This window comes from Fulmarus glacialis, unplaced genomic scaffold (genome assembly GCF_000690835.1).
Source record: "Fulmarus glacialis isolate BGI_N327 unplaced genomic scaffold, ASM69083v1 scaffold17992, whole genome shotgun sequence".
Lineage (NCBI taxonomy): Eukaryota > Metazoa > Chordata > Aves > Procellariiformes > Procellariidae > Fulmarus > Fulmarus glacialis.
In genome coordinates, this window is record NW_009197376.1 from 4,168 (window position 1) to 20,056 (window position 15,889).

Here is a 15,889-nt window from a genome sequence, read left to right on the forward strand (position 1 = left end):
CCCCCGTCCCCTCCCACCCCCAGCTGCTCTCGACTCTTCACACAGCTGAGTTTTGAGAAGAACAAACAAAATTAGCAGATGTTTCTTTCCGAGCAGCCTGAATCCCAAGCCAGCTGTGCACTTCCCAAAGGACGAGGACCCCTCGGAAATGGAGAAACTGCCAAAACGATGGGGTGTTTTCACAGAAGCACCCTTCAGCAGATGGAACAGGCTTCGTCCTCCAACTCGCATCCTGGGAAACACTTTTTCTCTGTCTCTCTCCCTCAAGTTTACTAGTTGAGGCTGCTGCAAACAACACACCTGACTGAAGAAGTGCAAAAGCAAGAAGCACCGCTCCCTTGTCTCCAGCTGAAGAAAGTGCTTGGCTGGGGCAGGTTTAAATTCATGGGAAACGTACCTTTTCCATTAATTCCCGAGTGCAGGAAACTCATTTGTTCTTTAGCATAAGCCCTGACAGCAGCCTTCCAGCTTCTCAGGCCTCTACCTCCGATCCTGATGAATCTTTTTAATTGTTATGCCAGAAGAAATCTAATCAAATTCCTTTACATAATGCTCTGGAGAAGCAGCACCCTCCTCTCCCTGCAGGGCCGACGATGTGGCCGAAAGCCAGCTACAGAAGTTGAGTGCAGTGTTTTCCAGGCAACTAATGCAGAGCAAAGTCATTTGGTCTAATGCTTATCCCCTTGATGGGGATTCTTCAGAGCCGAGGATGAGACAAGACTGCTAGGACACACACCAAGCCCCTGTTGGGCAGGAATATTTTTTGTTACATCCAGGTACTGTCGCTCACGCAGGCAGGGGAGCCCCCGCAGCAGCAGTACAGTGGGGTGGGGAGCAGGACAAGGCATGCTGCAAGGTGGAACAGCACAGCTATCAACTAATGAGCTGTTCTGTGAGCAGCAGAACTAATCAATAGGGAGGATGCTGTCTGGGTACTCAATTCCCTGGGGTCTCATAAGATACAAGTGCTATCAAAGGTTTACCTACAGCTGGAGCATTCAGAACGGCTGTCCCATGTGGATTCTCTGGTGTCTAGCAAGGGTCAAGAATATTTCCTTTCCAAAGGCATCAATGGGATCCCTCTCCTCTACCCACTTCCACATTCATGAAACCTGTAGTATCTCAGTATCTTTGAGGCCTCAGACCTCTTTCTGATGGAAATCAGCAAGTGGTCTCCACGGCAGTTATGGCAGAAGCACGCACTCACGTGCACTGACATGCTCCGTTTCCTTTGGAAATCAGGTTAAAAAAATCAATCACACCCTAGCAGAACTCCACTGCTAAGCGAACTACGCAAACTCCATCCAACTCCACCCCAGCTCTCCAGAAAGCAATGGCACAGCGTGACTTTGAAAATACGCATCAGGTGGAGACTTCCAAATGAAGATTGTCCCCTTGAGCCCAGCCAGGCTGCAAGAGCGGCTGCACAAACGATGGGTGGAAGGCAGCGTGGCAACCCTCCATCCCTGACGCTAATCTAGGTGACAGTCAGAAATAGTGCTCAAGTTACTGCCTTTAAGAAAGTGCTACCCTTCAGCCAAGGCAGTACCTGGCCACACGGCCACTTCTAGTCCAGTGTGGTGTTTTCTTTGCACTGCGGTGCACTTGGAGACTGCGCGAGGCAGTAGCTTCACCTGTGATTGCCTGCCAGGTATCCTGCTAGAAAGCCCCCAACAAGGCAGAGACAGAAACTCAGCTGTGCTTGCACACTGAGGTTTAATACAGCAACAGCTTCCCATCACACTCTGGGAGATCACGCTTCCAAGACCTCTTCCATCCCAGCTTGAATCCATCCTACTCAGTGCTGCCAGAGAAGACAGAGGTGAAGCTGGGTCTCTAGCATCTCCTTTTGGAGAGAACTGCCCTTGAGAGCACTTTCTCTACTGTTTTGTGCAGACTAACGGTCTTTACTGACATTACCAGCCAGGCACGGCAGCCCCTGGGCAGGTTATCTTCCAAAACCACAAATTCCCCAACGCACCATTAGACTCTGCCACATTTCAGGGACCTCGAGGTCTGCAAGAGGGAGAGGGAGCTCCTTATCCTTAAAAGCACTTTCAGGAGGAACATGGACTCCCCAGGCACCAGGAACACAGGGACCTGCCTAAAACAGGCTCTCTTCCCTGGCAATGCAAAACAACTTCTCTGGCAGACAAAGCAAAACACACAGCTGCTCGGAAGGGCGATGCTGGGGCTGGAGAGCTCAAGGGGAGAAGAGAAATGATTGGGACAGGCGTCGGCAAAGCCAGAGAGAGGAAGAGAAGCTTTGAATAGTTGGTGTTTAGTTCCTGTAGTAGATGGTTTCTGAGCCTGCAGGGACAGAGAGGCTGGGTAGAAAGCAACAACCCTAGAAATCCCAGGTCTTGTGCATCTTTGGAGGCAGCAGGGACCAAGCAGTTGCGAAGATCTGGAAATTCCTCTGGGTATAGCGATGGCTATCTTCTGTAAGAGATGTTCTACCCAAGATCAAGGGATTCATGGGCAGGACAAGCAAAACGGGGCAAGTGAAGTGTACAGGGGGTTGGAAGATTACAGCTGTCAGTGAGCACCACTGCAAGGCTAAGGGCCACCAAGCTGAGGGATGGAGCAAACAGAAAGCAACAAGCCCAGACAAGCACCAGAAGGAAGATCCTGCCCAGGCCAAACACAGAAAGGACAAGAGCAAACAGAAAAAGAACAAAAGAGAGATTTGGCACCTGCCCAAATGTCATCCAATTAAGCCTGCGGCACTGTCAGGTGAGCAAGGAAACAGCAGGCACTGGCAGGCGCCCGAATCCGAATGAATGCCGCGAGGAGGAGCTAATTCCGCCCTCTCACTGGCAGGGTCTGGCAGAGATGGGCAGACAGGGCAGGCGGAGGATGGGGAAGCTGTCAACAGATGAGACCAGACTCCTGCCACTGAACTCCGGGCATTAATAACTGAGCACCGCAGTGGCACTGTCCTTCCAGGCACATCCGTGCACTCTGCAGAGAGCACAGGAGTACCCCTCTGCTTGCCTTCCCCAGGGAAGCAGCCACAGGCAGCAAGGCCTGGCTTGTCCCCCGGACACATGGGGAGACACGTGCATACACTCTGATGTGGGCATGCAAGACTGGATCCATACGCGTGTCTGTAGCGTGTGCTAAGAGCAGGCGCGCAGTGCTGGCAGGCGGAGTGTTAAATGATAGCTCAGGGGGTCCCACTGAGTTAGGACCTCTGATCATCAGTGCCTTCTCCTATCCCACTCAAAACCCTCTTGTGGGATCCCCCCTCTGTATTGTGCGGGCCAGAAGCAGCAGCCAGCCCTCACACGGATGCTCCCCAGCCACCAGTACCTGTTACTCTGAGCCGCGCTCAGTCTCTTTGCTCTCTTCTCCAGCCAGTCCTCAATGGTGCCAGGCGGGACATCTGCTCCCTCCTGCCGCAGCTCCTTTGATCTCTGCTCCCCTGGTTGAGAGAGAGAGGGCTATCAGACGCTCACGCTGCAGTCCTTTCACTCCATTAAACCCACTGCTCATTACCCTGTATAGGTTCTTATGGTGGAGAGTTTGCAATTTGCCTGTGGCGGCCCCTCCTCCTCCTCCTCCACTGTCCACCTGCCATCTGATGCTTGGCCTCCTCACTGGTGACAGCTCCAGCCAGACAGAGCCAGGAACAAGAACTAAGCCAGTGAGCACGGCGGCAGTTCGGGCACTTAACTGAAGGGAGCCTGACATCTCCCCCTGGGGTAGATCATCCTCGTCCTCGCCTGAAACAGCCTCTGCTGGCCCTGAGCCCTGAGCCGTTTCCAGAAGACGTGTCCCTCCAACTGGCAGGAGGGACTTTACCACCTCTGCCCAGTTAGGTGGGAGTGACAGGGACGTCTCTCTGGATCGATGCAGACTTGGCAGGCCGCGAGAGTCTGAAAGGTTCAGAGTGCGCCTACAACCAGGAGACGGGATTTCAGAAATGCTGTCAGGTCTGTTTAAGGCACACGCTGCGTGATGCATCCCCAGACCCTGCAGAGACAGGGCGGGAGGCTGTCGCCCAGCCCTGCTCAGCCTAGGTGTAAAATCAGAGCAGAGCACGGCAGAGCGAGGGAACGGAACAAGTTCCTGCATTTTCTCATGCAAGTTAGGAATGAGCAAGGAAACCAGTAGGAAACCTCTGCTGTCTACCAAGAAACAGGGCAGCCTGAGGTCCTTTCAGGCTTTCAACCCCTCCATCACCCCGAGGGGGTTGCGTGGGGTAGATTCCTGCAGGCACCCCGTCCTGCAGCACTGTCCTCTCTGGGCAGAACGGCAGAGAGCCAGCGGGGCAGCCCAGCACTCACCAGTCCCTCCCACTGGGCAGAAATCCTCAGCTGCCCAGTTAGCAAAGCTCCCTGGTCCCCCCTCGGCACCAGTGACAAAGCAGGAAGGGATGCTAGTGAAGAACAGGGTCTAACATGAGTCCTTGACAGGAACGACAGTCGTACTCCTGACAGCACGTCAGGCAGAGCGGGCTGAGGAGACGCTCAGAGCTACTAGATCTCCAGCCTAGTGGAAAGTTCCCACCTAACAGAAAAGGGAACATGATACTTTGAAAAACAAACACTGATGTTAATAAAACGGAAGCCAAGGGAGCTGTGAACCCTGATCCCATTTAGAGATCAACCTGCCAGCGCTCCCACCCCGGCGGCAGCCACCTGCAGCCGTGGCCACCAGGAGCCTGCTCCACACCTACCTGCCATATTTCACACATTTAAGGAAAATATTATACGTTTCCAGACAGGGTGTGAAATTAATATTGCTTGGGCAGAGTGAAGGATCACTTCATCCTAGTGGTGGCAACCAATTATTCATCTGCCTGTTGAATATTAATAAGGATGGCAGAAATGTGCTACACAATGAGCAGCCGGAGACGGATAATTTGTCATCCAGCCTTTTCAACTGCTGCTGCTGGGAGGGGTGACGATGTACTCACTGCCATCACAAAGACAGCCTGCTGTGGTCCTGATGTCAAGGTGCTGCTCTGCAACCCGGTGATAAGGACACGGTTGGAGACAGGACTGTTCAAGTCCCCTACAGTTGTCCCCAAGGACCAAAGCCCCAGCAGAGCTATTTGGGGTCAACCCAACAGCCTGGCCAGGTGAGGGCACTGGGGAGGCAAGAAGCTCAGTCTGGTGAGCTGGGCACTGCTCAGACTCAGGATATCTGAATTCAGCCCCCAGGTTAGACTTCCTTGGCAACCTTGACCACAGCCACCTTATTTCCCTTTGTTCCAGGTTTCTCCATCTAGTGAGCACCTGGGCACGTCCCACCTCAGCAAGGGACAAGCAGTGGTTATGAGACGCTTCGAAGAGGCAGGGAAGAAAATCACAGAGAGAAACCTCTCCCACCTCTACCTACCACCAAGACTTCCTTTTCATCCTACTCCAAGCCCCAACACAGAACAGACCCAATACTGCCAAAGCCTCTCTGTTTGGAGCAGGGAGTCCCAAAGCCACTGCCCCAAAATGCCACACCAGCAACGGGTGGGAGCCCACGGACTCGAGCAGCCATAACTCACTGTCTCGTCCAGAAAAGCTCACTGGCTGCAGTGGAACGACTCCAGACTCACACTGGCGCAAATGAGGCTTCAGGTGTCCAGATTAGAAAGACATTCACACAGCTCCACGAGTTACTGCTCCAAAGCACTCCAACCCTCAAGCTGAGAAATAAGGCAGCAGGTACGGGCAACTGTCTGGCTCTGTCCATCTTGACGCATGCCCATCAAAAAGGCAAATTTTTCATCTCATCTTCCTCTGAAGCACAAACATCCCATCCAGGGACCACCAAAACCACCATGAGATTGGAAATACCCCCTGAATGTCAACAGGTATTCCAAGATGTAACTCTCGAACACAATCACCAGCCCTTACTCCTCATATATGGTCGTGCAGCCAGCCAGACTGCAGCAGCAAGACAGGTGTGAAGGTGCTTCCCCCCCTCCTTCTCACTGGGGTGTTTGCTTCAAAGTCTAATTACAGCCAATTAAAAGAGCATCTGTAGTCATGAAGTGCCTCTCTAATGATGCCAGAGCGGGAGTCCAGATTTATCTTCTCTCCCCACGTAACTTTTAGCATGAGTTTTTTTCTGAACAAGGCGCCACCATATGTGAGATGCAACCACCAGTATCGAGCAGGTCACCCAGCAAAGAGATTTAATCCTTCAGCTCCCTCCCTGGGGCGGAAGATGTGGCAGCCCAAACTCCTCCAGAGCACAGGAACAGCGGCAGCCTGCCGCTGAGAGATGAGGTTGATGAGGCCCTGCAATATGAGCAGCTTAAGAAGTTACTGCCCCACCGCCAAGAAGTGGCAGGCGACCGAGCGGCCGACTGCGAGAGCGCTCCTTCTCCTGCTCATCGCTAAGTTAAACTGGTTGACTACAGCCACCCCCAGCAGGATCACTCATATTCTTTCAATCACACGGATATATTGTAAACACTCACCCAACTGTGCCCTTACTCTCCCCTCGCAGCTCCGGCTAGCTGGAGCTCACCAAAGAGGCTGGGTTGTGTCAATACTACCAGCAGAAATGACGCAGATTAGCGGGGAGCTAATAACTTTAAGCAAGAAGATGGCAATTTGACAGTGACTTTTCCTGACATGACCGTACTTAAAATGACAGCCTGGAAGTGTCTCGCTGATGAATGATGCAGCAGATGCAGAAGGCTAATGCTTTGATGCGGTAACAGCTGGGAATATGCCTCCCCCCCCTGCTTAAGGTGGAAACTGTTGCTTCTTGATGAGTACATTCTACGGGGTGCAGAAATGCTGAAGCCAAACTAGGACACGCTCTAAGCTGTTATAGAACAGCGAATCGTCCAGAAATTTTCCTACTTAACCCATAAGACTAACACAAACAACAGGATGAATTCCCTACATGAAAAAGGCCAAATGTTAAGAATAACGTAATGTTTCCTTTGGCTGTAATAAAAATGCATCAGCAAGGGGAGCTCACTGACACAGAACTACCAAACACTTAACAGGGATTCAGGGACAGGTTCAATATTTACATGACAAAGAAAGTGCCATCACAGTTTAGCAGTGTTGAAGTCAGAAAAGGCTTCGCTGTGGTTTAGGATGCAAGGCCACCCTTGAACACAGGTTAGTGGGCTACACCACTTCACTACAGGATTTCTTTGCACCTTTTTCTGAAGCATCTGGACAAGGCGAGACACGGGTTCAATGCAGTCTGACAGTTCTTCTGCTTTTATGCCCACGCACCAGAGCTGAGGAAAGCGGAGTTAAGCAGCACTGTGGACCCACCAAGAAACCATCCACTTCTACCCCACCAGAGACAGAGCGTGGTCATCTCCAGCATGGTCACACAAGGCTCTGCACAAAATGGTGAAAGGGCTCTGGAGCTTCCAGGCTCTCAGCTCATCTCAAATCCCCGACCACCCCAGGCTGCAAGCCTGTCAAAATCTCCCAGATGCTGCGGGTTCAGACGGAAAATCTCTGAGGACACTGACAATTCAGTGAGAGGCAGCCTGATCCAGACCACTGCTCTAACCTGTACTGTATCACCCCACTGGCTGTGGCCTGTGATGCCTCATAGCACAGAAACACGGGGACCAGGCGCTAATGCATACAGGGACGTTACTGACGGAGGTGCCTGATGGACATGCTACGAGGATCAGGTCTCCTGCGTGACTCATGCAACCTGCAGTCCAACCTGCCATCACACAAGCTTGCCTTAAGCTCTGGCCTAAGCCTCACCATCTGGACACCAATGCTTCAGGAGCCTAAGGAGTGGTGAGCTGTCCCCGTGACACACCGAACGGCGGCTTGGCTTTTGCAGCTGTTCCTTCCATTCAGTCTACCATGTTACGGGCTGCACCTCTTCTCCACCAAATCCTGCTGAGCTCTTCCCTCCATCAAATCCCTCCAAGCTTTCTGTGGGCTCAACTGATCAGATTTAGAGGTCTGTGTGGTGCTCAGCCTGCTCGCTCGGCTCCCACGGGATTTCCATGGAGCAACACCACGGGAGAGGTGAGCAGGATTTAACTCTACAACCAGGCATTCGTGTTAGAGCAGCACAGCCAAGGACAAGGCACCCTGCCGTCCCCTGGCCATCCCTCCTTGAAGTCTAATTGTTTAATTAAATGTTTGACTTGGTAATACAAATGCAAGGTTTCCAAGTAATCTCCCAGGAATCAGCTCTCTCACTAGCCAATTCTCCACTTACACCTGACCCATTTGACAGAAGTCAATATTCAATAACAAGTGTAATTGGCAAAGAAACCTGCCCAAGCGCAGAGGAGCTTGCCAGCCTTCCCCTGCAGCTCCGCTCTGCTCCAAAGAGCTTTCACTTCCCCTGCAATAAACAGCCTTCAATGACTGGAAACGCTACAGGTTCCTGCAAATAGGCTGACATCCTGTGCCACTTCTCGGGAGCCCAGCACTTAAACCCCACAGCAGAGAAGGGTCGGGGAGAGGTTCTGGGCTAGCAGCGGGAAAGAGGAGCACGACTGCCAGCCCGGCACTGCCGCTCCGAGAAGGGCTGGCTGGAGCGCTCCGTCTCCTGCGCAGCCCGACGAGATGGGTTTTATTGACTGCCAGTGCTGTTCAGCGATTGATTCACAGAGTCGCCTCGGGGACTCGCAGACTGACTCAGCAACGGCGAGGAGTGGAATAGCTCTGTAGTGCCTGCCTTCCGCCTGCTCCCCCAGAGCCCTGCCTCCCCAACTCTGATCCCTCGGAAGGCCAGGAGAGAGTCTCTACCCCACGCACACCCCAAATCTCCTATGTATGCACGCACGTATACACACACACTTTCAACACTTAAGCCTGTTTTTGCCAGACTATTGGCAAAACAACAGTTGGCTTCAGCTAGCAGTGTGGGCACAAGATCTGCTCAGAAGTTGGGCTGCATTAGGAAGAGCATTGCCAGCAGGTCGAGGAAGTGATCCTTCCTCTCTGCTTTGCACTGGTGAGGCCATGTCTGGGTGCCATGGCCAGTGCCGGGCTCCCAAGTACCACAGAGACAGGGACATACTGGAGAGAGTCCAGCAAAAAACCAATGGGCACAAACCAAAATACAGGAATTCCCCTTTAAATATTAAAAAAAGTATATATTTTTATTGCAAACGTGGTCAAACACTGGAACAGGTTGTCCACAGAGGTAGAGTCTCCAGCCTTGGAGATATTCAAAACGCAACTGGACGTGGTCCTCAGCAGCCTGCTCTAGTTTACCCTGCTTTGAGCAAGGTAATGTTGGGACTAGACGATCTCCAATGGAGACCTCAACCATTCCATAAGTTCTCACCAACACCTCACTCACATTTTCTCTAACCACCAAAGTAATGAATGGTATAGAGAAAACAGCTGCCACCCCTTTTAGGGCAAAGAGGTGGTACTCCCAGAATGAAAAAGTTCAAAAAGTGCTCTGGAGACTCACACCAGGGGAGCAGCTGCCATCCATCTTCTGCCCAAACTTCAGTTCGACCCAAAGCCACGTGAGCAGAGGCCATTTCTGGATCCAAGACCCTACGTCCTCTCTTCAGGACAACCCAACTGACAGCAGGCTAGCTCTTCCCAAGAGTGGAAGCAGTATTCCCTGGTAATAGTAAAGAGGTGGGGGGAAATCAAATCCATAAATTTAAGGGGAAGTGATGTACCAGTGCCCTCTGCTGCTGACAGTTTTTATTCCCTGACTGAACAAAACCCCAAGGGCTCAGAAAGCCCACTCTCTCCTTCAGATTCTTGCTGCTAAGTAGTAACAGCATTGCTCAACTCTAGGTTTGTGTCTGTGCCAACAGATCAAGAGCAGAAAGCATATGAAAAACTGCAGCACTTACAGCCACGCTACAGGCTCACATAGCACTGAGAGGCAGGCGGGAGGGATCCACGCTCGGCTTGCTGTGTACAGGCAGCACGGGACCGCAGGCTGCACTGCACAACCCCTCACGCGCCCCTTTGCAGCCCACACTCCCTGCAGCAACTCCCCCTCCTCAGAGACCCCTGGACATTTTCTTGTTCGAGGACTCACCTTGAACCTGGGCACTCAGCTTCTCCAGGTCCTGCTCTGTCATGTGGGAAAATCTGCAGTTGGACCCAAAATCACACTGTCCTGGAACAAAAGCCACGGAGCTCCATGAGAGCCACACACACAAGGTCCTCCCTTGTAAATGTGCGTGCAAACCCAAGACCCATTACACCTGCCTGCTGGACACACAGGCCCGAGCCCTTCACTCCCTCCAAGACAAACACACATACCAGGGCTCTCCAGAACAGCCTTGGGCTGGCTCACGAAGGAGCTGCCGAAGCTGAGGCAGTTATTTCTACCTCAGAAGTACTCACCTGTTTGCAGAAACTTCCGACAAGGTTTCTTGGTTTGCTCCTCTTGCAGGATAGCGGCAGCATCTAGGGAAGGCAAAAGACAAAACAGGGTAAAGATCTCTTGCACAGCAATACCCCATCGTATCATGGTCCCAAACAGGTCAGTTGCCCAGTGGGAGGCCATTTTACATGACAACCATGAACTTAAGCCACAGACAAACTGACAGTTAACAGTCCCTATTTGTACCTCTGGCTTCAGCTTTTCACTGGCTTGCAAATATCACCTTCTTTGCTTTCTGCTTCATGCTTTCTCCCCATGCCAGTAGGGGAAAAGAAGCATGACAGAAAAGCAAGGACTCTGCAGCACTTCTGCACAACAGAGAGAGACCAGGCAGACTCACAGAGCTCTCAGAAAAGCTCTGTGCGAGGCCTCACAGAATCCTGTGCCGAGTCTCCAGTGGACACCACTGAAATGGTCCTTCACCTCCTGGATACATCCCGGGGAAAGCGAGCCCCAAAGACAGAGCAGCTCCCATAGATTGTGGAAGAACTTGCACTGGCTGATGCCAGACCACAGTCTGGAGACAAGAGGAGATGAACCCCCTAATCAGGGAAGGGATGAGGAATTTTATCAATCATAAGGAAATCAAGGGTTGCAGCCTGGTGAGAAGAAAAGTGCTAGGTAATCTGCCTCGCCATCACTAACCCAGCTAGAACTGTGCCGGGTTGGTGCTGTTGGTCCTCTGCACCTGAGAGCCTTCCCAACTTCCACATACAGTTAAGCAGACGGCAGAGCCACCCAGAGCTCTGCAGGGTATTCCTCACCTAGCTAGCCAGGAAACAAACACAGCCTGCAACTCCTGACCCTGAGGAACCAGAAGGAAGCAGAGGAATATACAGGCAATGGTTTCACAATCAGTTTAACCCAAATTAAGTCTTTGCTACTGCCAAAATACACAGTCCTGCTCTCAGGACTCTGCACACACATTCCCACTCCTCGGGCTGGGACTAAAACACATGTAACTGCGTGGCGAGCCAGGTCAGAGCGCTGAGCTGGGTGAGAAGAGTCCTGTTAAACAGGCAGAGGACACAGGGCTTTCCTCCAGCACATCCTGACACAGCCTCCAGCCCCAGAACTCCAATCCCTCCTCTGCCAAAGCCTTAATGCATCTAGCCCTCCTCCTCTGCTCCCCCCCTTGGCTAAGATAAGTTTGAGCATACTGTGCTTTGAGCTGCTTCCCCAATCTCTCACCCTTCTGGGATGTCCAGTCAAGCAGTCGCACCCTCAGCCTCTCCCTCAGAGAGAGGCCACCCTCAGAACCAGCATCTCCACCCAGTGCAGAGAACTGCTGCCAGCTTCTCGCCCGTTCACACAACACGTGTGTACAGCCTCCCTTCCAGCCCGCTTTCTCCATCTCCACACACACACACCCATATTCCTTGCTCCCCACATGTCAGATATCAACTCTGGTTTGCAGAAGGCACCTAACTCACCTTCAGAAACTATAACGCACTTTGCTCTCTCAGGTCTCCTGTCTCAGATTTGCCCGTGACGCCAAGAGAGCTTTATCTGCAACTCTTATTCTCAGAAACAACCTCCCTATCTCTTCCACCTCATTTCAAGTCCCAGCTGACATCTACAGTTTCCCCTTCCCACATGCAGACACATGAGGGTTTTGCCTCTGAGACAGCTTGACAGCAAGAGTATCAAGTCCACAATTTACTGGCACAGATTGAATATAAATCTGAACATAAATCATCAGTGCTGATTTATTTTATCTATTCCCCACCCCCCACCTCATCCATCACCTCCCCAGTCCCAGAAAGGGAGTGGCAGACAATTGGTAGTACCCACCTCGGAATAAGTCGTACCAGACTCTCTTAGCCCTGAGATGCTGCACTCCATTGAGATGTTTCTTCCTGTTGTGAAGGTTGTCCTGAAAGGACCTGTCACAGTAGTCACAGAAGTATCTTTTCCCCATCTCTCTTCTGGCAGATCAGCATCCGCGGATTGGGAACCATCAGACAGATCCTCGGCGCCCAGCCATGCCTGCCCTGGGGACGGAGGATCCAAGATTTACAGCACCTGCTTCCAAAGGAGAAGAACTCAAATCATTTAGGGTTGGCAGACAGAGAAAGAGGTGAGACCCAATAGTATATATTCTTCTCCATCAGAGACTGGTAAGGCAGCATCTGCTGCATGTACATGGGAGAACAGGCTCGGATCTGCATTTCTTACCTCCGTTACCCAAAGCAACAATGTCTCTGCTGAAAGAATTCTCCTCCCTGAGTGTGCTGGAGTTCAGATCACGCAAAGCAGAGACCCCAGAGAGCCAACAGCTCCCATACATCACCTGCACCAGGGAAGGTGCAGCAGAAACCATCCAATGTGCAAACAGGAGGAGCTGGAGGTCCATGCCACAGCCTCCACCTGGGCCCCAGGACTTTAACCCCGGACCACAGACAACCTCCACAAGCTGCCATGCAAGAGGAAGGAAATTCCCCCGTGTCCGTCTCTACAAGGTAAGGAAGAAACTCAGCAACTCCTCAAAGATGAAAGAAAAGCTGATCTCACCTGTAGTGCAAGTAGAAAGCCGCATTACAAACACTAAAGGATATAACATTTCGTTCAGTTCACCTAGCTACCTATGTACTCCTGTGCGTCAAGAACTGCTCTCCTCATCCTCCCCTGCCTATGGCAGATGAAGCAGATGTGTTTGCTTCACCAAGTACAGCACTTGCAATAACTAAGATCACAACAGCCTTACAGCCAGGAGGAAAGAACCCCCAACTCCACGGCCACTGAAAGCAACCTGGAGATGCCAGGTCCTTCTCCTCCCACAGGAAGAGGGGCTTATCACACATCTATTTGTAGTCTGGAGACTCTGCTCTGGAGTATCGAGAAATCGCAGGACAGAATTTGGGTGCTCTCATCTGTGCTGGGCCTGGAGCAGCCCAGATCCTGGTAGGGCAGATGGGGTTTGTGATTAAGTACGGGCCTGTCCCCATCGGCTGTCCTTGCTGGAGGTGCAACAGATACCCCGAAGGAGCTGTAAGTTCTCTCCTGAGTGATATAAAGGTACCTGATAAATGCCAAAGATGGATAGACTGGGAGATAAACTCCAAAAGCAATTCTCCAGTTTTTGACACCTTGACAGCCAAATGCGTTTAAGAAATGGCACGGAGACCAGCGCAAGAAATAAAGATTTTATAAATAAAACAGGGTCAGAATCAATCACCCTAACGATTCCTCAGAATCAGCAGGAGCAGCAGCAACAGGCAATCCCTCAGAGCAGAGCACGCTGAGCTAAGGCAGTTCTGCCAAGCCCTCCTGCCAGCCATCCATCCTGGCATCTCATGAGCAACTGCGCCAAACTCCTTTCCTTCCTCCACTGCCGAGAACTGCTGCTTCAAAATCGAGTCTCTGGAAATCTCTCAGAGCTCACACCACAAGTTAAAACGTAGTCTCCTCCATCTACATCCAGTTGCATTCAATGGAAAGATCTCCTGATTTTTTTGAATTGGCTTGCAAACCTTCACACTGAAGGTAAAATGTTCAGAGACTCAAATGAACTTGAAATCTCTTTGTTTTACGGTCCTTTCCTTGTTCTCCAGGTGAAATATCCTGTTGGGAAGTGGTGCTGATCAGCCAGCCGTCTCTCCCTGATATGACTGCAAACTGCTTCACCTGCAAACACAATCAGACCTGGCTCCTGCTTGGAAGGTGTAACTCAGCTCTGCAGGGCTTGAGGTCTGAAATTGTCCTACTCCAGCCCAAGAAACCAAAACCAAGTGTTACTTAATGAACATTAAGGCATAGTTTCCCCCCATCCTTTATTAGATCATCCCAGAGTTTTGCAGCCAGCCTGGCAGCCAGCTTTGCTGCACTGTGATGGGGCTGCTGAAATCCAGAGGGAACGCTCTTACCCTCAGCATCTGGCTCACTGGCAGGCTCTGCTGTGGCTTTTAAGCATTGAAAAATCCCCCTTTCGCATCTTATGCCATAGTCTCCCAAAGTTTCTAGTAACATAAAAGCTTCCTGCTTCAGCTGCTGGCTCCTGCACTCCATCTCTGCAGAAGTGGCTGCTGTGAACGGGGAAAACAAATGAGATTCTGCAGCGGTCCCACACAAGTTTCCACAGATCTCAATGGGAATTCTGCCTGCAGAAGCCCAGCCTTTGAAATCGTATTTCAAACTTTTCCTTTCATCACTTTGACAGTAATAATTGCAGAAGCTCGTTCCCCCTCCTTCCCCAACAACACGGGCAGAAAGCTCCCACAGATTTCAGGCAGCCAGATCCCACACCCCAGAGGTGCCAGCTCCCAAATTCTCCTAGCAATTCCCATTGCAGGGGATGAACGGAATAAAAAAAAGCAATTAGAGGAGCATCGGATTCTCCCAGAGATCGCCCCCTCCAAAGATTACACTGAACACTTATTTCCATCTTTTTAAGAATTCAATTGCATGGATTATCTTGGCTGGATTCTGACAACTCTCTGCAGTATCAGCATCCACAGCGCTCTCCGCTGAACTAGTACGTAGGAACAAAGGCTGCTTCTGAGCAACACTGGCTAACCTATTTCTATTTTCCCAAATGGTTCAAACAGTAAACAAAGAGCATTATTCAGTTGAAAACAGAGATGTTTTCTAATTAAATTCATCTTAGTCATTATGAAATAAAGTAAATGTAGCTGCTTTATAAAGAACTGCTTCAGCTTGGCCATCTCCTCTTAACATTTCTAGACCCTAATTTGCAACTGAATTCAGGCGAATAGACCCCTCGACCCGCAGGCAGCCATAAACGATTTCAGACAGGCTCTGTACCAGCTTAAAAGTCTTTCTGCATAAATCCAAATACAAAAAACCAAATACATAAATCCAAATACAAAAAAGTATCTAGATGCTTAAAAGTATTAACAAAAAAATCCTTCACTGTAAGCCTCTTGGAGCAATGTTGTATAAGAAATTGCATGTTCTAAGACACCTAGCAGGTATTTCACTCATCTAGCTGAGGTGCTTGGTAAAACTCCAGGCAAGATCTCACGTGCACCATCCTACATTTTTCCTTCTCAAATTGCTGCCAAAACACTCCACACTGCGCTCTACTAGCTACAGATTTTATTTAGGACTCCCTGGGGGTTCTTTCACCAATTCCCCGAGATGCGGACAGAGGGAGGAAGGTGACCCAGAAACGGACATACGGCAGACTTGTTTTCATCTGGGTGTAACTGCTTTTCTCCGCGCTGAACCCCGAGAATTGCTGCTGGGCCTTGACCTCAATTTCCTGCTTTCTTACAGCCCAAGCTCGGGGCTGTTTCAGCCACTTTGGGTATCCAGACAGATGTGAAGTTAATTAAATCCAAGTGCCAAGCTTATGATACTCAGCTGCCAATTTAAATGCGCTCATATCTCTGCGGGAACACGCAGAACACCGGCAGAGTCTGCCAGCTCCTTCACAATGACAGAGGGACAGATTCTGATTTCCATTACGCCCGGTGTAAATCCAGAGCCACTGGCTCGATTCGTGATTAACGTCAGCCCAACCGCTACACAAACCCATCCTAGCCATAGCAGTTTATAGGCTATTGGGGAGATTTGTCTTAGAGACAAACCCTAGCAGTTA

General features: G+C 50.9%; 1 protein-coding gene across 1 annotated transcript in view; it reads right to left on the bottom strand.

Annotated features, from left to right (window-relative positions):
- Window positions 1–12,308, bottom strand: part of ZMAT5 (zinc finger, matrin-type 5) — a 12,909-nt gene extending 601 nt beyond the window's left edge. The window contains exons 1-4 of the mRNA XM_009572531.1: window positions 12,121–12,308; window positions 10,287–10,349; window positions 9,976–10,056; window positions 3,316–3,427 (exon numbers count right to left, since the gene is read on the bottom strand). Coding sequence (XP_009570826.1) covers window positions 3,316–3,427; window positions 9,976–10,056; window positions 10,287–10,349; window positions 12,121–12,247 — 383 coding nt within the window. The 5' untranslated portion in view covers window positions 12,248–12,308. The remainder of the gene's footprint in view (window positions 1–3,315; window positions 3,428–9,975; window positions 10,057–10,286; window positions 10,350–12,120) is intronic.
- Between the last annotated feature and the right edge of the window lie 3,581 nt (window positions 12,309–15,889).